Here is a 25,887-nt window from a genome sequence, read left to right on the forward strand (position 1 = left end):
GGACTTGAACTCAATTACCTCTGGAAGAGCAGTCAGTGCTCTTAACCTCTGAGCCATCTCTCCAGACCCTGTGTTGATTTTTTTTTTAAAGAAGAACCCTGAACTAACTTTCAAATACATGACAGGATCTTAAATTTATTTAGCGTTTAATAGCAACCTGCACATCCATACTGGTGATTTCCTCGTTCACTTTGTCACTGACCCAGCACATCCCTGTAACAGAGTGTAGTTATATGTTTGTGGAATGGATGGCCAAATGTAGGAGTAAATGGACTACTGAGTAGATTTTATTGAATCTGTAGAGTTGTATGGAGATCATATGTCATGGGGCTCTAGCATGAACTCCTCACAAAAAATTAACTTTGGTTTCCCAATTCCTAGATGCCTCTGTTTCCCTCAGCAGTTTAGTAGCTGCAGTAATAGACATGTGTAAAAAGCGCAATGCCATTCTTGGATGATACCAAGCTAAAAAGCATCGAGTCATCTGGCCCCTCCTGCCTTCTAGGCAAAGTCTCATCACCTTTTCCTTTGAACTGTTTCTGCCTTTCTCTCTTTGTTTCCATTCCATGCCCTTATAGCTGCCGCTTGCCATGGCATCATACTATGAGGAGCTCCCCAAATGTGTCTTACAGCTTTCTGTGGAGAATTTCATCATGCACACCAGTGCTGAGGAAGACAGCCCTAATTAATTACATGAGACCTGAATAATGAATCTTCCGTGAGGTTTAACCTGGTAGGCTTTGTTTTGTGAGAGAGTTTCAACTCTGTACCATTTTAGCCCTGATATTTCTTCAAAAGCTTATTGCATTTTAAGTAAGAGTTAGACCTTCATTTGTCCTGATCAGCAAGGCACTGAATAAGGGAAGACTTTTGAGGTTTCTAGTGTGGGGAACTTCATGAATAGAGGCTGTACAAGGCATTTGCTTGTTTTTATGTATTTAGATATTTTTTCTGTGCTTTTCATTTCAAGAGTGAGAAGTTGCTAGCTATTAAGTTACATGATAGGGATTATTAGACACAGTTAGAAACACATAATCACTGATGTTGCATGTTGTGGGAGGAGCTATTTTCATTGCTGGTCTGCTAAAGAAGTTTGATAATATAGTCACTCTTATACATCATGTATTCATTTCAAGAAACCAGAATTACAGTGTGTGACTGTATTATTTACCTTAATAATCACTGTTGGATTTCACATAGTCTATGAAAGATAGTTGCTGTGTTTCCTATTCTATTTTAATATAGGTATTTATATTAATAGCATGATTTAATAAGACATTGTAAAAGTATGTTGCATTTTGAACTATATTTAATAAAAATAGGCATCTTATGGGTGGAGGAAGATAATAAGTTTGACATTAAATTAAGGAGTCACCCTTCTGGTAAAATATAGTATTTGCCAATTCAGTAAACTACACGTGCAAAGCTAAGTCATGCAAAGTAGACCTCAGATGTAACAACAATCTGTGATGTTTTAACTGACACTTTACCAGCTCTAGAGAATTCCCCCACAGTTAACAATGCAATTGTTGTGATTGTATTTTGAAACTGGACCTCTTATGATTCTAGTTTGGAACAAACTATTTGTACCACTGATCTAATGGCAGGAGTCGCTCTGGTCATCTATGACTCGCTCCAAAAATGTAGTTCTACTGCGTACTGTGAAATTGGAAAATCTGGTCTCTGTGTGTTCTAATGGATGTAACGGTCATTAAGTATATGAGGCTTCTGACGTCGTAATCAGATGTGATTCAGCCTGCTAAGTATCCATGAAGCAACATCTGCTTCACAGAGTGACCTTCTGCTACAGAGTGCTTAGCGTCTATTAGTGGATCATAGCACAGAGCTGCCTTGTTTGAGAGGCACTAAACTAGAGCAGTGCACTGCTGTTTAGCAACTAGCTTGTAATAATTTATTGCAGTTAAATAAAGCTTAAAAAACTCCATTAAATAATTACAGGGATTATATGCATTCCGAAAACCTTTGTGTTCTACCAAAATCACCCATTTAATTTCAGGCTTGGTTTGTTAAAAAAAAAAAAATCTGATATCTAAAGGCACATTAGAAAAGCTGTCAGATGTTGTTTTCTGTAGGTGTTAATAAAACCAGATGAAAAAAAAAAGTCTGAAACAAATTAAAACCAAAAGCAATTTTGCCATCTGTTGTATATTAATTAGAACTTTGCGTATCAAGGGTAAACTTGGTCTTTGAGAATGTCACTGAACACTCACTTAATAGAATAATATGCAAATGCCTTAGGTTGTGGATTTTTATGCAGTTTTTAATTCTGAATTATCTCCAGCAGCTCTGCAAGAAAGTGGCTAGTATGTATGCACACCTGCATACACGTGGAAACATATAATGAGTTTTTCTTTGTTTCTGTTTTTCTGCAGAGCAACCTGCAAACAACCAAGGGCAATCTACCCTGCAGCCTCTGCCGCCTCCCCACAAGCCGCACTCTGCGCAACACCATCCATCTATCACTTCTCTCAATAGAAATTCCCTGACCAATAGAAGGAACCAGAGTCCGGCCCCGCCGGCTGCTTTGCCCGCCGAGCTGCAAACCACACCCGAGTCCGTCCAGCTGCAGGACAGCTGGGTCCTTGGCAGTAATGTACCACTGGAAAGCAGGTAACACCTCTGAGGGAAGTCTCCACACCATTTGGTCGTTAAGATCACTCAGTGCACAGGCAGGGTGTGTGCTATGATTGAGGCAGGGTATATGCTACGATTGTCAACCATGCATATTTTGAAGCCTCTAGAATTCAAATGTAAACTAGTCCAACACTTTTCTCACTAACAGAAACTTATCATAATTATACCCCCAGTGTTTTATCCTTTTTAAGATCAGTTCCGTTGCTGGAAATTTCTTAGGAGCTGGATCAGTGAGCTTTTTCATCTTTTCACATATTTTGTTCCTAATGAGAGGTGAGACTCTGCCACCTCAGCGAAACTATTCCTAACTGCAATCTCTCTCTCTCTCTCTCTCTCTCTCTCTCTCTCTCTCTCTCTCTCTCTCTCTCTCTCTCTCTTTTACATCTGTAGTTATCAGGCAAGTGAGGATGGAAGGGGATATAAACAGCGGCTGTCAGTCCCATGCAGCTTGATGTTCATGTTTGACAGCTGATTGGGTGTAGACTTCCGCTCTTCTACGGCCTATGTGTTGACCATTTTCAGACATGTTTCATATCTCATGGTGGACCCCACCACCACTCCCCAGAAGAAAGCTTATGAATAAGTCAGATGATCTTGTGTTAAAAATATCTTTAGTTTCTTGCAATGTGAGGGGGATCAGACTCACTCTTTAAACTTCATTCCCACATTATTTCCAAAGACACTCAAAACAGAGGGCTATCCCCCGAGGAAACGCCCTGTGCCCAAAATACAGAAACCACCACCAAGCTTCTGGGTGAAGAAGCCATCTATCTACTCATTCTTAGTTCTGTTAGAAAATTCCTCCTCCTAGGCCTCGGCACTCTATGGGGCCCCTGGTAATGTATCAGTATTTTTCCCTGGTGTAAGAAGGGACTTTGAGAGCCCATCCCATGTGAAGGGATGCTCCCTCGGCCTGGACACATGGGGGAGAGCCTAGGCTCAGCCCAGGATGATGTGGTGGACTTTGGGGAGCTGCCCCCCCCCTGGAGAGCCCTATCCTCCCTGAGGAGCAGAGTGGGGAGAAGGTGGAGAGCTGGGAGGCTGGAGGAGGGGAGGGAAAGGGAGAAGGGATTGACATGTGAAGCAAGCTTGTTCCTAATTTGAACTAATTTAAAAAAATGAAAAAGAAAAAAGAAAATTGCTCCTCCTAGGGAACACAATCACTGTCCCTATAAATCCTGTTCTCGGGGTATGGCCAGACAGGTTGTCTGAATCCTACAGAAAGCCACTTTAGCGCTTTTGTTGATGATGTCTGTTTAGTCTTCTTGTTCCATCACCAACAATAGTATAGGGTGTGTGATTCAGTGTGGCTTCTAGCATGGGCCAGGTCCCAGTGTCTGTCTGCTCACATGAAAATTGAACTTGGTGCAAACTATCCAAGGCTAATCCATTTCATTTTTAAATATCTCCTGGTCCTTAAAACCCCAGCTTCTTTCTTCAGACCCACAGGGACAGTCACTGCTCCTTGGTGGTGTGGCATAGACGAAGTATCAGGCTTTACCTTCTTAGTCATTTCTGGGTGGCTTGGCAGCAAGCATCCTCTACCGTGCCTGCTACTTATTTCTGTGATTCACTAACTTTTTATTAGTCACGTAAGAAATGAATTATCAACATAGAGAAGCTCAAAAATAGTGAACTCTGGACCCACGAGAGAGAAAATGATCCCCTGTCTCCCATACCAAATGCAGAGCCCATGGCTAACTTCAACATTTAAATGAGCTTCCGGGAGAAGAAGCCATCTTGTGATTCTTGCCATCCGTTGTTCGATCTATACCAATTCTGCCCTGAGGATGGGCTCGCAGGAGGTTCTCACCATTAGTTATCAACAATAAAAATCATTCTGTCTTTTCTTTCACTGTTGACCCAAAAAAGGTTACAAAGAAGTCTTGTCTTTTTATCTGTAGTGCCAGCCAATAGTAGTTGAGTTTTATTGTTTATTTTTGTATTTCCCTTCTGGGAGAAATTAGGAAAAGAAATAGAAACAAAAGTAAGCAAACAGGAGAATTCTCTTCATCCAAGACAAAGAATTGTGCACATGGATTTTTTTTTTTTACACAAGGTTATTAGCATGGACCAAAATTTACCTGGCTTAATTAATTAGTACCCACTGAGCAACTAATCAACACTGATACACTATTGTCATTTTGTAAATTTTATTAGGAAAAAAGTAATTTTCCAGTTGAGTCATCAAATTGAATATGGATAATTGCATTGTAGTTGACAATAATTGTCTTGACAAAGATTTATGAAATATGTCGAGTTAAATCATCAGAAACATGTTTAATTTTAGTGATGTTGTACAACACAAAAGCCTCAGAAACTGCTAATAAGAGAGTCAGTATTCCTTGAAGTCATGTGTTATGGTGAAGAAATTTAGAATAAGTTTGAGAAAGATAAGGTGTACCCTTGCTATTCCTCTTGTAGTAATTTTGGCTGGATGGGATTTCAGAAGGAAAGTAGATGGTTAGATGACAATCCATGCCATCTGTGTAAAAGCATTCCCAAGGGAAGCAGTTACCAAGGTTTTCTTACACTTTAAGGTTGTACCATTAATGAGTCATCAATGGAATGACCTAGTTTTGTGAATGGATATGGAGGGGGCAGTTAATATTATCTCACTAGTAATTAGAAAGAGTAATGCATTTAGCAGTTGTGTGTCGAATTAACAAGAACCTAACCTGCAGTGTAGTTTTGTTGTTCTTCTCATTAACCAAGGTTCACCTCTTATGGTGGTGCTAATAAAAAGAAATGATATTTCAACTTGCAGACACTCGGTGAATAACGCTGAGCCGAGAAGTGAAAATCTCACACTGCATGGACACAGTACTACTGTGGTTTCTTTAATAGTCTCACTTGGTTGGCCCTCTCGAGGTGAAGAAGCAGTCTTATTTATCATTGATTTTTTTTTCTTTTCTAGTTAAGGTTCCCTATTGAGTGTGATTCTCTAGCTCAGTTTCAGCTTTATTAACAACTTCATCCCTGCATGTGTCTGCCTTTAACTGCCCTTGGATCTAGGGTACCATTTCATCCCTGGCATTTATGTAGCTTTTACACACACTTGTTTATAAATCACTTTTCTATCATGTTTTTTATACTTTGCTGTGTATATTTTATCTTTTTTTATTCATCAACTGTTTTTTTTCATTTTTTATTTGAATTAGAAACAAGATTTCTTTGCATGTCAATCCCAGTTCCCTCTCCCTCCCCTCCTCCCCAACCACCCCCCCCAACTAAAGCCCTACCTATCACATACCCTTTCTGCTCCCCAGGGAGGGTGAGGCCTGACATAGAGGATCTTCAGAGTCTGTCATAACCTTTGGGATAGGGTCTAGGCCCACCCCCGGGTGTCTTGGCTCAGGGAGTATCCCTCTATGTGGAATGGGCTCCCAAAGTCCACACAGATGCTAGGGATAAATACTGATCTACTACAGGAGACCCTATGGATTTCTGAGGTCTCCTCACTGACACCCACGTTCCTGGGGTCTGGATCAGTCCCAAGCTGGTTTCCCAGCTATCAGTCTGGGGACCAAGAGCTCCCCATTGTTCAGGTCAGCTGTTTCTAGCTTATAACATTTAAATGTTATAAGCTGGAAAGTATAAAAATCAGTTCTGGGCTCCTCAAGAAAATGGGAATCAGTCTACCACAAGATCCAGCAATTCCACTCGTAGGCATAAACCCAAAAGAAGCACATTCCAACAAAGACATCTGTTCAACAATGTTCATAGCAGCACTATTTGTAATAGCCAGAAACTTGAAGTAGCCTAGATGCCCCTCAACCAAAGAATGGATAGAGAAAATGTGGTACATTTATACAATGGAGTACTACTCAGCAGAAAAAAAAAAAAAAAACAATGGAATCTTGAAATTTGCAGGAAAATGGATGGAACTCAAAGAAACCATTCTGAGCGAGGTAACCCAATCACAAAAAGACAAACATGATATGTACTCACTCATATGTGGATTTTAGACATAGAGTAAAGGATTACCAGCCTACAATCCACACTGCCAGAGAAACTAGTAAACAAGGAGGACCCTAAAAGAGACAAACTTTGTCCCCTGGAGAAGGGGAAAGGGTCACCATCCCCTGAGCAAATTGAGAACATGGGAAGAGGGGGGAGGGAGCTACGAGAATGAGAAGGGAAGAAAAGGAAGGATGCAGAGGTCATGAGGGAGCAGAAAGGTTGAGTCAGGTGTAGATTAGAAGAAAGGATTTGTGATAGGTAGGGTTTTTAGTTGTGGGGGTAGTAGGGGAGGAAGGGAGGGAGAAGGGAACTGGGATTGTCATGTAATTCAATCTTGTTTGTAATTCAAATAAAAAATCAGTTCTGGGGAGTTACAGGTATAGATTTTCCTTCCTCTTGCCTTGTTCTCTTTCTCTTCTCTTCAGATATAGATAATATTTGATAAATTTAGCTAGGATAACCCATGAAAATCTCAGTAACTTGTGAATGTACAGTTTATATGAATAAGCACAAGAAAGATAAATGCCTTTCTGCCCTGTCCCACGCAGTTCACTATAGCTTTAATTTTGATTTATTAGAAAGCTTTATTTTCACTAGGTAAGTTATTACTTCCACAAAATACATATTTTCTTCCTCTGATGAAGAAGGAAGCAAATATCATTTGCTATTCCTGGAGACAATCAATACTGCCACACATTCTACTTTTCTACATGATAACCAGCTTTGCCCCTTTTGCAACCTCCACTGAGATTCAAATAGTCAAGATTCATGTCGAGAACCCAATTAGTTTTAGAGGTTCAAAATGAACTTAATCTGTAGCAGTCAGCCCCTACACGCAATACGGAACACTGACCCTCACACTCCCTTCTCCTTAAGTTCAGGTATTGCACTTGGGAGCATTAGCTGTTTAGGGCACTGAGAGCCTAGAGCTAGCCTGCTGTCTGTCCTTTATGTTATACTTCAGCTCCTTCTGTGTATAATCATAGCTGCTACAAGAACACACAGAAGCCAATGAAAAGCTTAGACTTGACCTAGCCCAGCAATAGCACTTATGCAGGTACAGTTCAGGAACTCAAGCCTTAACCCTCAGTGATTGTAAGCTTAATTGCCTGCCCTAGTTTCTATCTATGAAGTAAACAGCTTAGTAGTTAACTTTCAGATGTTAACAAAATAGTTCATTCGTAGCCATTTAATAAATGATTTATTAAAGTCTCATTTTATTATGACATTTGTTTTGGCATTGATAATTCATTAATTATGTTCCCATAGCTTTTTACCTAGCAGTTCAGTACTGTTCAGCTAATTATTAATGCATGAAATTGCATATTAAATTACCTCTTTATTAGTGCATTTTTAATTTGACTATTGAAAGCCCTGGGCTTCTTTAATGTAAGATCAATTGCTATGCATTTTAAAAAACAGAATACTCAGGTGGAAGCATTGTTTACTCACTACATTATCCTTTTCCCTCCCTTTTCTGTACTTTCAAATGGCCCTAAGGAAAGCCAGACAATCATACAAAAGGCCAGGCTTGAGTCCATCTCGCCTGTAAAAACTGTGGACAGTCTCCCACACATGGTGACCTTATGATACCAAGAGAAGTCTTTTCCACCTGAAAACTTATACATCCACCTCCTGAGTGAGAAGGAAATGCCTGTCATTAGCAAATCAGTGAGTAGTAGTAGGACCGTCTGTAGTTACAGCCATTGCTGCAAGTAAAATGTGCCTGGGCAGGTAACCCATTAATTTAAATTGACTGGCTAAGGTCTCGCCTTTGTTAAAGGTAGCTTGGGGATACCCAGGGACTCCTGTGGGGAAAAAGAGTGTCACACTCTAGAAAAGAGGTGTAAGAGAGAAGCCAAAGTTATTGAACACAAATTTTAAAATCAGACCTGGTCCTAGGCTAAGAAATTCTTAACCATTAACAGGTTTTATCCTCATGTTTTTAAAGTAAACTTTTCTAAATGTGTGTGTGTGTGATTAACAGAAGTCAGTTGGATCCTAGAGCAATGCTGCATAGTCCTTTTTACAGTACCATAGAGTGTTTCTTAAAGGATCTATAATGAGATGTGATGTGTGGGCATCTGTGAGAGAGGGAGAAGATAGCAATACAGTGCAGAAGGGTTTGCTCAATGCTACTTAAAGCATATTTCAAGTTGCCATGTAAACTCCTTTTTCTTTGTGAAAGAATTCAGTGCCTTAGCTCTGTGTTGACCATGGACTCCATCCAAACAATGGCAATTCTATAACGTAATCCTCTGTTGTCCCCATCATTGAAAACTGTATTCCAAAGAATGAAGTTCATTTTAAGCCTGTGGTTTCTTGGTCCTAGGGTGGTGAATATGAAAGACCAAAGGTGAGGGTAGCCTTTGATTGAACGCAGTTGTGACTTAAGAATTTGAAATTCTCTGGTTTCTATTTTATTTGCCACCAATACTTAATCATTAATCATTTGTTTATTCATTCACACAAAAAGCTCCTATTGAGTTCTACATATGGGGATCCCAAAGTAATATGTAAATCTTTTTTATTTGTCTTTTCTTCGAAGTAACAAGAGACCATCCAGTGAAGACAGGAAGAAGATTGGCGTGGGCCGTAACTCAGTGGTACAGGACTAGCCAAATACATACAAAGCCATGAAATCTGACCCTAGCATAAGAAAATGGAAAAAGAGTAGATTGGATGAAATTTTATTAGAGAAGTTGAAATGGAGGCATTCTAGTGGAAATATTATATTGAAGGCAAACTTATGTTCATAAAAACATAAAACAAAACCCAAATTTGATTGTGAATTTACTCAAAGAATGAGTCCATGTGTTTCTAGTATAACTGAGCTCTCCCAAACCATTTTTCACATTTAAGTGTCCATTCTAAGAAAGTCTAAGCCAAAAATTCATGGATGGTTACAAAGATTAGTGAAAGCAAAGTCATGATTTGTTCAATGTAATATTATTACTTGCCTATTATAATGCTATAGATTTGACTTGATTGTATAGTAGACATTGTGCCAATAATTAAAATGAGAAAATTGACTTTTCCCCAACAGTACCTATAAATGAAGGTCGTATTCATGAGTCAGTATTGAAAGCCAGTAGATGCTGTAGAAATACAAAACAGTTTTGAGCATCTTGAGAAGAACAAGTAAATGCTTTGAATTCACTTAGACCTAACTTAATTTACTCCTAGTTAAGTTTTTAAATTAATTAAATTTGTTCCTTGACAGTTTTGTACATCAATATGATGTGTTGTGAGTACACATTCCCCACCCTCTTTTACCGCCCCTCCTACCCCTGTCACACACACACCCTTCATCTCTACAAGCCCTGTTCTCATGCTCATGCTCATGTCTTTTTGTTTGGTTTTGTGATCCACTAAGCTTGTCCAGAGCCATCTGTGTGACCATGGTTTTGGAACTCTCACCACTGAGTACATAACTGAAGACACTGACATTGCCTTTCCCAGAGTTGATCAGTGTCAATAGTTCAGCAGGGAGGAGGCTTCCAACTCAGTCCTACCTTTATTTCTCAGTATCTAACAGTCAAGTCTTCAGCAGCAAGGTCTTACCATCTAGTTTTTGTGAGCAATCAAGAGGAATGGTAGAAGCCTGCACTGACATTGGAGTCTCTAAAGCCTCCCTGATCAACAGTGTCAATCCTGGCACTAGGATTTTTGCTTATAACCAATGGCTTCTGGGAGTATCATTATCAAGCCATGCAGGATATCTCCCTTCAAACTCTTTTTCTTAACTTATTATTTTTATTGTTTTTTATTTTAATTAGAAAGAAAATTATTCTACATGTCTATCCCAGGCCCCTCTCCTTCCCATCCTCCCCTGCCCCTCCCCCAGCTAACACCCTACCTATCCCATACCCTTTCTGCTCCCAAGGGAGTGTGAGACCTTCCATGAGGGGTCTTCAAAGTCTGTTTTATTCTTTGGGATAGGGCCTAGGCCAACCCCCTAATGTCTAGGCTCAGGGAGTATCTCTCCATGTGGGATGGGCTCCCAAAGTCCATTCCTAAGCATAGATTTCCAAGGTCTCCTCACTGACACCCACATTCAGGGGGTCTGGATCAGTCTCATGCTGGTTTCCCAGCTATCAGTCTGGTGACCAAGAACTCTCCCTTGTTCAGGTCAGCTGTTTCTGTGGGTTTCACTAGGCTGGTTCTGGACCCCTTTGTTCATCAGTCCTCCTTCTCTGCAACTGGATTCCAGTTCAGTTCAAGGTTTAGCTGTGGGTGTCTGCTTCTACTTCTTAACTTATCATTTTTAATTGACCTAATTAAATACCAGGCTTCCAAATGGCTTTTACAGACATTCTTCATTTGAGTTAATCCCACCACCTTGATATTCCATATTCTTTCCAGTCCTAACCTACATTTTAATTTGTATTGTTTGCTTGTATTTTTGTTTATTCTAAGAGGATCTTGCTGTGTTACTCAGGTTCTGAACTCAAACGTTCTTCATGCCTTGGCTTCCCTCATAGCTAGGACTTTAGACCTGTACCATACCTGGCTCATGAGTTTAATCACCTTCCAATTATTTAAAAGCACAGGAAATTTTTAAATAATATAATATCTACTCAAATAATGTATTCATTAAATAATGTATATCAAGCTCCTTGCACATAATATTTTTTTAAGTAATGAACAAATGACAATAGCAGGGGCATAGGATAAGGGCACCTAATTGGTTAACAATTGAACAAAAGTAATATGTAATAAAGTAGCTGTTTTGTTTTCCCAGAAGATAAGATGCATTTGTCTTACCTGGCATATTTATGCCTAACTTTATGTGTGAGGTAGGCCAAGCATAAAATTAAACCATGATTAATTTTAGCAGGATAAAATTTCTTGGTTTTTCTCTTGTCGTCACTTTGCAAGAAGTATGTGGATTTGTTTTAGGCAGGAACCCCAAGTGTCTTAGTTTGCTCTTAAGAAAATCATCTTCCACCACCAGAGAAACTAGGCAACAAGGAAGAATCGAAAAGAGACATACATTGTCCCCAGGACAAGATCTCCTGAGCAAATTGGGGAGAGGGGAGTGGGAGCTAGGAGAATAAGTATGTGGGTGTCAGTGAGGAGACCTTGGCAATCTATTGGGCCCCTTGTGGTGGACTTATCCCTAGCATAGGAATGGACTTTGGGAGCCCATCCCACATGGAGGGATACTCCTTGAGCCTAGACACAAGGGGGAGGGCCTAGGCCCTATCCCAAAGGATATGACAGACTCTGAAGACCACCCCCATGGAAGGCCTCATTCTCCTTGGGGCACAGAAATGGTATTGGATAGGTAGAGTGTTAGTGGGGGGCACGGGAGAAGGGGAGGGAGAGGGAATGGGGATTGACATGTAAAACAATCTTTTTTCTAATTTAAATTTAAAAATTTTAAAAAGAAAATAGTCTTCCAATAATAATGAAGACAACTATCCATATGCTTGAAACATTTAGCTAACTAAAATATTAAGTATTTAAAATGAAACAGCAAAAGCCTTGATGGGTAAATTGTCTCTACATCATTTAAAAGATAGAACTTAGATTTAAGTTTTATTTAGGATATGAAAAGCTTTTGATGTGAATTTGTCAAGTGATAGTTATTTTTTGATTTTGTATTTATTTATTTGGGCTTTCAAGGCAGGATTTCTCTGTGTAGCCTTGGCTGTCCTTGAACTAGCTCTCTAGAACACGCTGGTCTCCAGCCCACAGAGATCCTCCTATTTCTGCCTCCCAAGTGCTGTATTAAAGGTGTGCACCACCACCATGCAGCAGTAGTGTTGTTTTTATTAACTGAAGTGAGCTGGATTTTTTTTTTTTAGTAACATTAAGATGCTAAGAAAGTGTGCACTATCCACTTTCTAAGGCTTAATTTATTTTTTAAATCATAATGTCTCTAAGTTGTAATATTGCATATTCAGATAATATTTGATTCTGGATAACCAGTAATTTGTACAAAATATTCATATATGGTAACTAGTTTTCATAAGACCTAGGGAAACAAATTCTTCATTACTTCTAACACATTTTTAGTCACTTCTCTGTGAATATCATCAAAGGAAAAGGCTCTGATGACCTTTTCCTTGGTCATAGTTAATGACTGTGACTTAATTGTTATCCTCTTCCAAATATGACCTATTCATCAAACACTTCTTCCTTAACAGCAGCCGAGTGAGGATTTCTCTTAGTCAACCTTTCCCTTTCCACGTGGTCTATGAAATTACGTGTCTGTCCTCTTTGCACGAAGGTTGCGTGCACGTGTGCATTTAGATATTTTGTATGTGTGAGTAGTTTATCTCTACTGACTGTTGCTACATGGTGATTGTTTTTAAAAAAGTATTTTCCTATGGTTAATATTCCTACAATATTACCACTGTGTTTTTACCATAATTTCACCCTCTGGTTTCATTACCAATCAATTATTATCCTGCCATAGATAGCTGCATAGCCTTCCTGCACAACTGTCATTTACTTTTGCCTGATTGTATCTGTCACCTCTACCTTCGAGCCTGAGGAAAAGCCTGCTTTCTGGGAATCCTTCCTTCTTGGCCCATAGGATGAAATTCTTGGCCATGCAATCAACCAACCAAGCCTAATAAATCCCATTTGATACGCCTTCTGATTCTGCTGTGGCCCTCTTTATGATTTTGTGTCTTCTCACCTCATACAAGACCACTTAAAATGCTTCCACCCAAAACCATCCTGTTCCAGTTACCACCAGAGTAATGTATTATTGCCACTTTCTGGTCATGGCGTAGTGGGGCAAAGCTGACTTTGGACTCACTGTGTACCCCAAGTAAACCTTGAACTTGTGGTCTTTCTGCTCTAGCCTCTGAAATCGCTGGAGTTGCAGACCTGCACAAGGAGGCCAGAATGAGTCCCTTGGTAGAATCTGTGGTGTTTAATCCTTCCTGAGCAGATAGGCGTTCAGTTTACAATAAATTGATACAGATGGATAGATTAGATAGATAGATAGATAGATAGATAGATAGATAGATAGATGTATACATATATAATACATATATATATATATATATATATATATATATATATATATATATATATCCTTGGCAGGTGTAGTGGCACATGCCTTTAATCCCAACACTGGTGAGGCAGGGGGATCTCTGCTAATTCAAGAGCAGCATGATCTACTTTGGAAGTTCTGGGTTAGTCAAAGCTACATAGTAAGACCCTGCATCCAAAGTAAATAAAGTGTGTGTGTGTATGTTTGGTGGCATGTTGATGACAATGCTTGTCCAAATGGTAAGTCAGAAAATATGAACCCTTATCCCATTTGTAGATTTATCTCATTTTGAAGATTTCTAGCGCTAGGTAACTTAACGTTAGTAAATGACTGGCCCATATATGTCTAAAAGCAATTTCCAAGATCACACCGTAACCCACCCCAAAAGGTTTTGAAAAACTTTGTGCTAAATGACACACTCACAAACTACTGATACTAAAAGGTGAGGGCATATGGCCCAGGCCCTACTCTTAGCTTCCTCTCATGATGCCCATTAGACATTAGCGCCTTCCTACCTAATGAATTGAAACGGGAGGAAGGACATGGGTTACTGAGGTGGAGGTACACAGTGACCAATATACAAGGTGTACATATGAGAAACTGTAAAAATATATAAACCAATACAAACTTTTTAAAAAGTCTGAAATAAATAAATACAAATAGGGCTAGCAAGATGGTTCAGTCCTTAACATATTTGAGTGACAAAACACCCTCATGTTTTTGTAAGTGAATTTGGTAGATTATATGATTGACTAGTGGGGTTTCAGAGGTTGGCCCACACACAATGATGTCATCACCAGGAGTATATGTTCATATTCAGTATAACTACATATTAGTATGGAAGCAATTGCTAATATTTTTATCTAAAATATTAAGAGTGTTCATCCCAAACCATTTTTGGTACAACTGCTAATAACTCATATTAATTCAGGTAGTAGTAATGAAATTATCTTGTTTATAAGCTTTTCATTTAAAACATTTTTCTTCCTGGGAACACCTCCTAGTGTGAAAGCTGTCCAAAGATAATAGCACATCAATTCCGAAGTGAAATAGATTTGAGATCCCAACATGCTCCCAGCAGGAAGGGGTCGTTTATCTGTATCACTAACATACGATGTCACAGCTAGAATCCTTACATATTTGTTCTTTGGCTTCAATGTCAAAATATAGAATTTACATCCTTAGATTGACTACTTCCTTGGGAGATGTTTCATTTTCTTGCCTAAAATATTTTTATTTAAAGTTTGTAACAAAATTAACTTTCTATAATATTAAGAGACAGCTTAGAATGTAAATATTTCTATTTTATAGTTATATTGTATATTACTAACAATAAAAGTTTTATAATTAAATTTATTACAATATTACCTTTGTATGGACACCAAAATTATCCATTTTGAACAAGCCAATTCTTAGAATATTTACATACTCCGACTTGTACACGAGTCTACATTTTTTTTTCTAGAATCATGTGTTTTTAAAAATTAACATATAAAATGGCCAGGGTACAAACAATGGTCTGGGGTTTTCACTTACTAACAAGACACTAAGAGTGTTTGTTATTTCTGAACTGTTTTGTCTTCCCAGTTAACCCTGGAGACTGGCCTTTCAGTTTTGAAGTCCCATTTGCTAATTTGTACTCTTAGTTATAGCCTGCATAACATGCTGCCTCTGCCTAACTACCGGTTGAGGGACTTGGTCTTAAACTAGTGTTCTGTACACTTTTAACTCTCCCCTGAGCAGTTAAGCACTCAGCAGCGTTTCTCCTGCTTACACCCTGGAAAGCCTGTTTTAAGAGAAATTCTAAAGGATCAAAGAAATGACTTGAACAGTAATAGTAAGAATTCACTGTGGGTTTTTCTTTTTCAATTATGTTGGCATTCTGTTCCCTCTGAACTTGAGTGACAGAATTTTTTTTAGTGTGTTGTTTTGTAGATCACAAGGGACCCCTGCTGTGACCTTTGCCAGGGTGTGGTAGTGCTGCCTAGGTGGCCAGCCCTGGGAAGATGGCCTTGACTGCCAGGTCTTTGTCCTCACCAGTTTCAAAGAAGGAGAAAAACTAGGAGAATGCAGGGCTGCAGAAGGAAATATTTCTATTCCCTGTTTCTCAGAAAGCAGATGATAAAGGAAACAAGGGCATTGGGTTTGTTTTTAGGTTTTAAAATATTTGTAATGGCACTTGCCACAAGAGTCTCTGCTAGTAAGGAAAAATAAATAAATTTTAGAGCCATCTATAAATTGGTAAACTTTTTAAGGCAAAAACACATTAAGAATGTTCCAAACGGGAAGGTTGATGAGTAGAAATTGTATTATCTATTTAGTGAAGCAAAGCATCAGGGGAAGTTTATACATCTAAAGTGAACTGTTATGTGGATTTGTCCGTGGTTCAGAAATCTAAATGTTAAATTTAAGAAGAACGGAGAACCACCTAATGAAGGTTCTGGTGTAATAAGAAGTGCCATTGGTGGAAGTTCCAGAAGTGTGTGGAAACACAGATGCTAGAGAATTTAGACTGGGAGAATTTTCCAGAAGTGTGTGGAAACATGGATGCTAGAGAAAGGAGACTAGGAAATACAATGCATGCTGGTGCCCCAGTATACTGTAAAGTTAGGTGCATCGACATGGTAGATGTTTAAAAACAACAATGACATTAGAAATAGCCAATAATTAGGGCAGAGTTCTTAAAACAGGAACCCAAAGGTACAATAAAATAAAAAAAAATTCAAGGATGTTGAAGGTTAAAAAAGTGAAACAACGAAAAAAAGCCTGAAAATATAATGACATAAAAAAAAGTAAATGATATTCAAGCTTGTCCAGGTCTGATGGATTGAGCCTTGAATTATATAAATTTCCTTTCTTCTAAGTTAACTACTTGGAGTACACTATGGGCAGTGACTTTCTTTTTTTTTTTTCTTACTCGAAATCATTTATTTAATGATAATAATAACTGATGAGAATTTAGTCCTGAAAACTTCGCAGATGAAGCCTGGGCTACATAAGAAAACGCTATATAGTTTCTTCTGATAAGCTGAGGCAGGATAGGGTATGTGCTATCTCTTCAGGGCTCTATTTGGTCTCAGTGAGTATGCTGGCAAGAGAAGCATCTGTCTCAGTGGCCATGTCCTTCAACACATCTGGGACAGTCCCATCTTCTTTCACATCTTCAGGAACTTCTCCTGCATATACTTTGCTAACTAATTCCAGCCCGATATCAAGTTTCTTCCCATTACTGGTATCATATAAATAGATTTTTGGCCAACTTGAGTTTCCAGTCCGGACACAGCTAGAGATCTTGGCGATCAATGGCTTGGAGTCAGCAAAATGAGTGAGTCTCAAAAACTCATCTAGAGCTTCCTCTTCCCACTGTTCACCTGAGGGGTCAATTTGTGCCAGACTGCATTCTATTGCTTGAAAGGGAAGGCTCAGGAAGTCACTCCTGAGAGCCCTGAGTTCCTTCAGTGGGCGATCTCCATTATTTCCCCAGTCTACAAAATAGACATCCCAGTTCCCATTTTCCAGTGTAGCAAGAATCTGCGCTCGATACCAGGAACCATCTGCAGAATAACGTGCTGCTACAATGTCTCCTACCTGCACAGTCAAGTCTTTAGGCAGACTATTTTCATAGTGCTGGTCCATCTCAATGAGAAGTTGATCCAACTGGTGGCTGTGGGAGCCAATGATTTGGATCCAGAAGTGGGTAGGGCGTTCATAAGCAGAAATGTAGATGTCTAGACCCTCATCCTTATGGAAACTGAAGTCAGGACTGGGAACTTTAATCATGGACATCTCTGGACTGTTCTGGGCACCAGAATTCTCAAGGCTGTCATTCCAATGTTCCTCCTCCCAGAAACTTTCTTCTGGTCCTGCAGCAACCATATCACCAGCACCTTTGCAGCAAAAAAACTCGATGGGTACAAGTGGCATCAAGGGGTCATTCCATGAAGCTTCTTCACCAGCTCCATCTAGCTCCATCACTGAGAGTTTCAGAACAGCCAGGCCTCCACTGACAAACCCCTGGCGATCAGCAGGAACTCCCGTCTTCACCAGAGTGATGCTGCTGTATATGGGTTGTGACTTTCTAAGATAGGGTCTTTTGAATTGACTTGCTCATGTTATACAGTCTTGATAGGAATATGTCTAACTGAACCCCATGTGTAACTGAATCCTCCATCCTTTATTTCAGGGGTTTCACAGAGTTTCAGGGCCAACATCCTAGGGTGATAGATCTATTTCCCAATCAATTGTAAAGTCATTGTAAATAATTGTACAGGGCATCTCTGGGTATGTATAGAGAATAAGTTGCTTGAAGGTAAGAAACACAAACAGCTTCAAATAACAGTGAATCGTTTTCAGGGGCCAATGATATAACTCATTGAGTAAAGTGCTTGCCATGCAGGCATTGAGACCTGAGTTCAGCCCTTCACATCCCTGGGAAAGCTGGGTGGGGTGGTGCTTGCTTTCATCTTTGTGTTAGAGAGGCTAAGAAAGTTGGGCCAGCATAGAAAGGGCCAGCCCTGGGTCCCAGTGAGAGATAGCCATCTCAAAACACAGTGGTTGACTCCTGAGACATGGCACCAACGTTGACCTCTGCCAACGTATGACGGCACACATATGTATGTTCACACATGCCTGCACATACACACATACACATGCACACAAAATGGTTGCTTTTCCGTATGAGTTTACTTTCTTTCCTTTCTGTTTATTCATTATCTGTAAGAATTTCGTATCTCTTCGCATCATTATATAAGGCCCTGTTCTGTTTTTCAACTTGTCATCAGCTATGAACACCTTAAGTACACACCAGATAGATAATGTAAAATTTGGAACTTAATACTGAAGACTTTAAAGACTAGGGGATGGGTTTTAAGTGTTGAGAATGCTTAGGTTGTAGTTCCTATCATCTGTCAGGAATAATTCATTTCAAATGCTGACAAACTTTTTGTCTAATACTCTTTCTGCAGTACTTAATGAAGACTTGAGGGCCACAGATAATTAAATGAGTAGCAGCAGGTAACGTGAAAATAGCCAGTCACAGTGAAATGTTAGATATTTTCGTCTGTTTTACAAGTGTCATAAAATGAATCCCAAGAAGCCAAGCCATTGTTTTGGCACCAGTTATAAATTAACTGTTTCGAACTCAGGACCTAATTTTACCCTCCATGCATTTCCAGGTAAATTTAATCCACAAGTATGGGATGCATTTGCCTTAGATCTAAAAATGTCATTTTGGGAAAGGCGTTTGATGTCCAGGAAATCTTGTGAGACCTTTAATAAGCCTCTTAAATCCGGAGAGTTATGTTTTGCCGGAAGCAAAAGGAACCTATGCCTTGAGTTTTTCTTACCTCTTAAGTGAAACCTGGTTACCGAAAAGATTGCCAATCTGGTCAAATGCAGCTGGACTCATTGGCATGTTACTGAAATCAGAGCTTCTAATGTGAAGAAATAGCAATCAGCATATAGCCTGGAAACCTCTTATAGATTCTCCCACAAGGTCAATGAGGGCAGGGAAGTAAGACATTTTATTTAAACAGTTTAATGTAAATCACCCTCTTTGCCCAACAAAGACCCTAAAGAAGAGGATCAACAGAGCCTGTGTGGTAGTGACATCCACCCTATAGTGTAGAAGAGATACACACTATACCATAGAGTGCAGTAGATGAGCACTATGCAATAGTGCACAGTAGAGGTTCACTGTAAGATGGTATATAGTAGATAATGCACTGTACGATAGCCTACAGTAGATGCTTGCACTATGCGATGGTGTACAGTAGATGTTCATATTACACGATGACGTACAGTAGATGCGCACTGTAACATGGCCTACAGGAGATGCACACTGTACAGTAGTGTACAATACAATAGAAATATTTTCCATGCATCTTTTATGTCATTATTAGAGCCTTCAAATGTGCCTTAGGGACAGGAGCCAAACACCAACTGCTACACTCTTTATTCTGATCATTTTGATTGTTAATCTCTAAAAAGGTTTTTAATATAGTGTAAACATTGAGGAAAACAAACTGTTTTCTATGGTGATAACCACATATGTAGTTAGGCTAATTAAAATTTTATTCAGTAGTTGCACACTTTTCTGTTTGACTTTTTCTTTTCTCTCCTAATCTCCCAGTAAAGAAATGACTCAGACGACTTAGAATAATGCTACCACACATTTTTCAGAGGAGATTTTTTTCCCTTTGGGTGCCTGAAATTTCTAACTTCTTAAGCCATTTACTTCATATTAGAGGAATAACATGATTATATTAATCCTCTGAACAAAATATAACTATTAACCCATTTTCCTTAGTGACTCATAAGTATGTGAAACTTCCATAATTTTGTACTTTGGAACTAAGTATTGATTATTGATATTTTATGTGATACAGTTTAGAAAGGCACATTTAACATACCCAAAATATATTACCACTGAAAATTGGTGGTAAGTTGTGTGATTATTAATTAGAAAGACAGAAATCAAAAGTGAAGTGTTACTACAGAACAGTGCAAACCTGATCAGACACAGGATAAAAAACAAAATGACAAGAATATGTTTAGGTCTGGGATAAGAGTGGAAAGAAATGATGCCTGCGCCTCGAGAGTGAATTTGGTTGCCCAACATGCAGGTTAAAAAGCTGGGTGTGGCAGTGCCCACACATAATCCCAGCCCTGAGAGGCAGAGAAAAGAGGAGATCCTGTGTCATTCGGGGAGGGTATGGTTTGGACACCCAGTCTAACCAGGTGAGTGAGTGGTTCAGTGAGTGACCCTGTCTCACACAGTGGAGAACAGAGGGAGAGGACACCTCCGAAAGGCACATGCAGACATGTACTTACAGCACACACTCACACGCACACCAGTGGGGCAGGGAGGAAGGGAGAATGAACTTGGACAAAGAGATAGGAAAAACAGGCTGTGAAGGAAAGACTGCTGGCTCTCTGACTGTTTGAATACCCAGGGTAGAAGAAGGGGACAGTCAGGAAGGAACAGTTATTGTAAATTATGGAAGATCCTCAGAGAGAACCAAAGACTAGAGTTACTAAGCAATGACCAAGAAGACAGGAAATGGGGACAGCAAGAAAGAAGAGGAAATCCAGTTGTGACATGACCCGTACACAGACGCATCATAGAATCCATTAAAAATACAAACTAGAGCACAGGGTAGGAATGGAATTGTAAAGGTCGGTCCAAAGGCAAATCAACAGAAACAGATCTTTCCATTTTCAAAGACAAAAGAGCAAGCTTTAATTGCGCTTCATATCGAGTAATCCTTGCCATTTGTACAGTCGCTGGCTGCACAGCGTTCCAAGTTAATGAGGCGGCGGAGCTCTGTTGTTCCTGTCCCCTTGTTTTTGTTGTTAAATAGATTTCCCCTCCCCTCCCGATTCCAAAGCCACAAAGCAACTGTTAGTGTTCAGTGACCTTCCGCACCAGCTGTCTTTGGGGCTTTGAAATTGATTTTCCTCATCTCGCTCTCTGATAGTCTCTCTTCAAGTGTGCTTCTCTAGCCCATCGCCAGAGTGAAAACAGTGGCACAAATAGCTGAGGAACTGGAGGCAGGCGTCACGCAGGGCGTCATTAGAGACATCAGAGCAGAATCAGCCGGCCCGGTGTGCTCTATGTTAAAAAAGCAGCCGAGGCTGCTTTATTGCTAAGTACAATGGGGGGGGGGCATCCTCACATGAGTCGCTTCTCCTTTTCCATTCCCAAATATGGTTTTTAGTCTACAGTCTTTCTTCTACAAACCTCATATGGAAGCCAGGTGAAAAACATGTTTGTTTTTTTTTAAATAATTTTTTTGCAAAATTTTTATATGTGGGACACACATTCCTATAGCTGAATGGCCTGTCCAGGAGCTGTAGGACAAGAGGCTAATGACATGCAGAAATGGGCCTCATGGAGAATTTAAGTGACAAGATCGCTTTCCCCTATGGAAAGTTGTTATGCATGCTTTGTACACTGAATTTCAATGTTCGTGAAGTACTTGTGGAGTTCTAAGCATAAAGAAAATGCTATACTGAACCTTAGGGAAAGCACAAAGGGGCTTAAAGGCCTGTGTTGATGATAGCATAAACCTCACAATGTTTTCTCTGTTATGCATTGCAATGGTAAAGGCACCGATCGGTATCTTTCAAAAGATGACATGCTATCCAAACCTCAGCACTCCAGCCCAGGTCTACCACATGAGGGACCACATGTTTTCTACTATAGCAAATACATAGGCATGGCTTTTCCTTCTATACCTAAGAACATGTACACGTATGTTTTACCATATCGATTTTGAAGATTAATTTGACCTGAAGGAGTCAGTCATCTTGCAAATGATGATTTCAAAGTAAACCAATTTAAACCTTTACAAATTCTTTCCTTACATATTAGAAAGGTATCTGAAGGTCTTCAGTGGCATTATTTTAAAGTGTAAGACACTCTGGGCAACTCCTTTTTCAATACTTTCAAAACATTGGCATTAATTATGTCCTGTGTTGCCCATACCCTAATCTGAGTCTCTCTTAATTTGGGTAGTCATTTAGATAGATAAGGAGAAAATTCCTTACTTCTGGGAATAAAAGTAACTCCTTTCCCCTAAAACTTAATGCTCTCCTCAGCAGTAGACAAAGCAAATGTATGCATTTAATAAGCCAGAAACACTTTGGAGCAAATGGGTTTTCAGTTCCACTACCATCGATCAGTAATGTCACTGAGGATTGAACCAGGAGTATTTTGTGTCTTTTTAGACATATGCTGTTCTAATGAGGTACACCCCTGGATCCTACATTTGTGTTTTTAGTAATACATCACTGTTGCATTGTATTTACCTAAAGAAAATAATTTCATAGCAATTTAACTTGTATTTGAAAGGGAACACCACGTGTACTGATGTCTCGGGTTTGCAAATAGAAGCAGAGATGTCCCATCTGAAGTCAGCATCTAGGAAACTCATTATCTCATTATGCTTCTCGGTGTTCACATTCCTAGTGTCTAGTGTTAAGGGCTAAGGTCATGGTTGTGAGACTCTCCCAGACTCAGGTCCAATAGTTTCATTAGGAAACTATTCTGACCACTTCATATTAGTCAATGCTTTGTTGCTGTGACAAAGTATCTGAGGCAGCCAAAGGAGCATATGGTTCATTTGAGCTGAGGATTTTAGCCTGCCATGGCCTGCTCCATGGCTAGGGAAGATGGAGAGGAATAATGTTCTTACTTCATCATAGCCAAGAATGGGGAAAGAGAGGCGTAGAAAGGGTTTTGTGTGTATGTGTGTGTGTGTGTGTGTGTGTGTGAGAGAGAGAGAGAGAGAGAGAGAGAGAGAAGAGAGAGAGAGAGAGAGAGAGAGAGAGAGAGAGAGAGGTGGACCATTACCCCAGTGACCTCCTTGCTTCAAGTAGGCTTCACCTCCCAGTTTTCATCACCTGCCAATAATGTCATCGCATTCTGACTCCATCCATTGGGTAGGAACACTGATGCATGAAATCTACCGGCTAAAACCAGCCATTCCTAGAGGCTGCCAACCCCTCAAATATGTCTTTTTCTTTTCTTTTCTACACGCTAATATTCCTAAAATCATGAGCTTTTTCCTTCCTCTGCCCAGCACTCTCCGTAGCACTTGCTATGTTTGAAGTATTTTACAGTCTTCTGCAGTCAATTTAAATCTCACAAGCCCTATGGCATACATAAATACAGAGAGAAGTTAGGGAACTTTTCTAAAGACACATACCTAGTGAATAGGAAAGAAGATTTTAAACATTAGCAGTCTAGCTTCCTGGGTCTGTGCTATGAAGTCCTTAACCTGTTTGATATATTTAGCGTTTTTTAAATACACAGTAAGCATGTGAGTGGAAAATACTTAACTGTGAACCTCATAAACGCATCTTGCATAAAGGCTATTCCATACTATGGCAGAGAATGAAGAGACCCCTTTAACCTCTTGAATATAAAAAATTATAGCCTGCTGACTACATTGGACACCTCTAGAATAGGATGTAATAATAGTTCATGTTAGGGCTTGGGATGTGAGCGGTATTGTCATGCTAAATGAGAGCCAGGAAACACGGAGTGTTTTTCCATTTGAACACTTTTTTACTGTTAACAAGAATCTAAGAGAACACAAAGCTGAGATGGTCATGGGGGGGCAGTGTTGAAGGGGGAATAGGGTATTAATGTGCTCAAAATACATTGCATACATGTATGGAATTCTCTAAGATGGAATGAAAAAGTAAACATAAAAGAATCTTAGAATTGGCCACCTTTTCCAAATGATTTCCTACTCAGTGTTCTTATCATCTGTTTCTTAAATTGTTCCTTAAACATTTCTAGGCTGTGATTTTGAGGGGGGGTTTGCCCATTGCTGTACAGTTCAATTAGGGAATCTGTCTCTATTCAATCTGCAGCTGCTGGGCTGACCTCTTCATTTCCTTAGGCTTGGTTTTAAACTATATTCTGTGAGTCTCTCCCTTCACCAGTCCCCACAAGGTTTACCTTGCTGATTACATTTGACACGTGCTAAAAAACAAGATAGTTGACCACCTCAGAGACTTTACCCGTTGCCCTTGCCAGGCTCAAGAGTACCCAGCAACAGGGGAGTGGACTAGAATGAGAACACTTCCGTGGATAGCTAGAAAGTCAGTCAGGCAGCAGAACATGGGCAGGACATGGGCACATGCTTCTACATGAGCACACATTCCCCTGGAATGTGCATACAAGCACAACTATGAACTATGACTAACTTTATAATATGAATTATGAAGAGCTACTCATGAGTCCATTGGTCACCATACAAGTCAGTTCTCTCCTTTCACTGTGTGGTTTCTAAGGATGTCCCAGCATGCTTTTGTTCGGGAGACAGTGTGGTTGGGGTAATTCCATGGTCTCTCGAGATGTCCACTTGATACCACGGGGATAGTTGTGAGCATATGCCTTGCTATACACTATCAAAATCATTCTTCAGCCACTTTTATGATATAGTCCTCAAATTAAAACATTGCCTTAAATTTTAACTTTATGAGGGTAAGTGAGATGGATCATCAGGTAAGGATGCCTGCTGCCAAGCCTAACAGCCTACAGGACATACTTGGAACCCACTCAGTAAAAGGTGAGGACTGGCTCGTACAAGCTGTCTTCTTGTACGTGCTCCATGCTATGGCTGCATGTGTACACACACACACACACACACACACACACACACACACACACACACACACACACACACACACAAACACACACACCAAACAAAAAAATAAATACCACATGAGCCAGGGTGGGGGAATTCTGCTGGTAGCGTATGTATGGCCTTGGGTTTGATGTCGTGTACCTCAAAAACTAGAGGTGGGGTGGCATACATCTGCAATCCCAACACTCAAGATAGAGCAGGAAGATCAGAAGTTCAAGGTTATCTTCAGTTGCATAGGGAGTTCAAAGCCAGCCTGGGTTACAACAAAATATATGAAGTAAATGTGAGGAAGGAGAGAGAGAGAGAGAGAGAGAGAGAGAGAGAGAGAGAGAGAGAGAGACTGACCCTGCAAGAGACAAAGAGAGATAGTCCCTGTGTGTTTGTACTTTGTCATATTTTAACACATTCCTATCGTGACATGTCCTTGTCTTATGATGATATTCTCTCTTTTCGCAGGCATTTCCTATTCAAAACAGGGACAGGGACGACGCCACTGTTCAGTACGGCAACCCCGGGTTACACGATGGCATCTGGCTCTGTTTATTCACCGCCTACCCGGCCACTTCCTAGAAACACCCTATCAAGAAGTGCTTTTAAATTCAAGAAGTCTTCGAAGTACTGCAGCTGGAGATGCACCGCACTGTGTGCTGTAGGGGTCTCGGTGCTCCTGGCCATACTCCTGTCCTATTTTATAGGTAAGAACAAGATTTAAAACCATTTTGCCTGTCAATTGACGCATTGCAGTATTGCTCTGTTAGTTTTGTTTATTTATTTTAGACAAGAGTATATTATGAGGCATTATCTCGTAAAGTCAATGTTGATGACATGTTTTTTTTGGAAATAGGAAATTTTTAAGAAATTTCAGTAGATATGATGTGTAGAAAAACTGGCTTGCTTGACAGTTCATTTCTATAAGTGCTAAGTATATTCTTGGATATGAATGTTATTGTATGTTTGTTATTTGATGTCATCACATTTCTCATATTGGTAACTATGACATTTCCTGCAGACAAAATCATTCATGGACTTTCAAGATTCAACACTATGTAGGAATCTCCTTCAATTCATGGGACTCTTTTTTTTTTTTTTTTT

General features: G+C 39.7%; 2 protein-coding genes across 2 annotated transcripts in view; one reads left to right on the forward strand and one right to left on the reverse strand.

Annotated features, from left to right (window-relative positions):
- Positions 1 to 25,887, forward strand: part of Tenm3 (teneurin transmembrane protein 3) — a 590,659-nt gene that overhangs the window by 409,529 nt on the left and 155,243 nt on the right. The window contains exons 4-5 of the mRNA XM_027391059.2: positions 2,394 to 2,631; positions 25,252 to 25,490. Coding sequence (XP_027246860.1) covers positions 2,394 to 2,631; positions 25,252 to 25,490 — 477 coding nt within the window. The remainder of the gene's footprint in view (positions 1 to 2,393; positions 2,632 to 25,251; positions 25,491 to 25,887) is intronic.
- LOC103160643 (tudor and KH domain-containing protein-like) lies at positions 16,640 to 19,046 on the reverse strand. The gene is given in 2 exon segments (XM_035452398.1): positions 16,640 to 17,690; positions 18,979 to 19,046. Coding segments are annotated over 2 exon segments (1,119 nt in total).

This window comes from Cricetulus griseus, assembly GCF_003668045.3.
Source record: "Cricetulus griseus strain 17A/GY chromosome 1 unlocalized genomic scaffold, alternate assembly CriGri-PICRH-1.0 chr1_1, whole genome shotgun sequence".
In the NCBI taxonomy this organism is placed as follows: domain Eukaryota; kingdom Metazoa; phylum Chordata; class Mammalia; order Rodentia; family Cricetidae; genus Cricetulus; species Cricetulus griseus.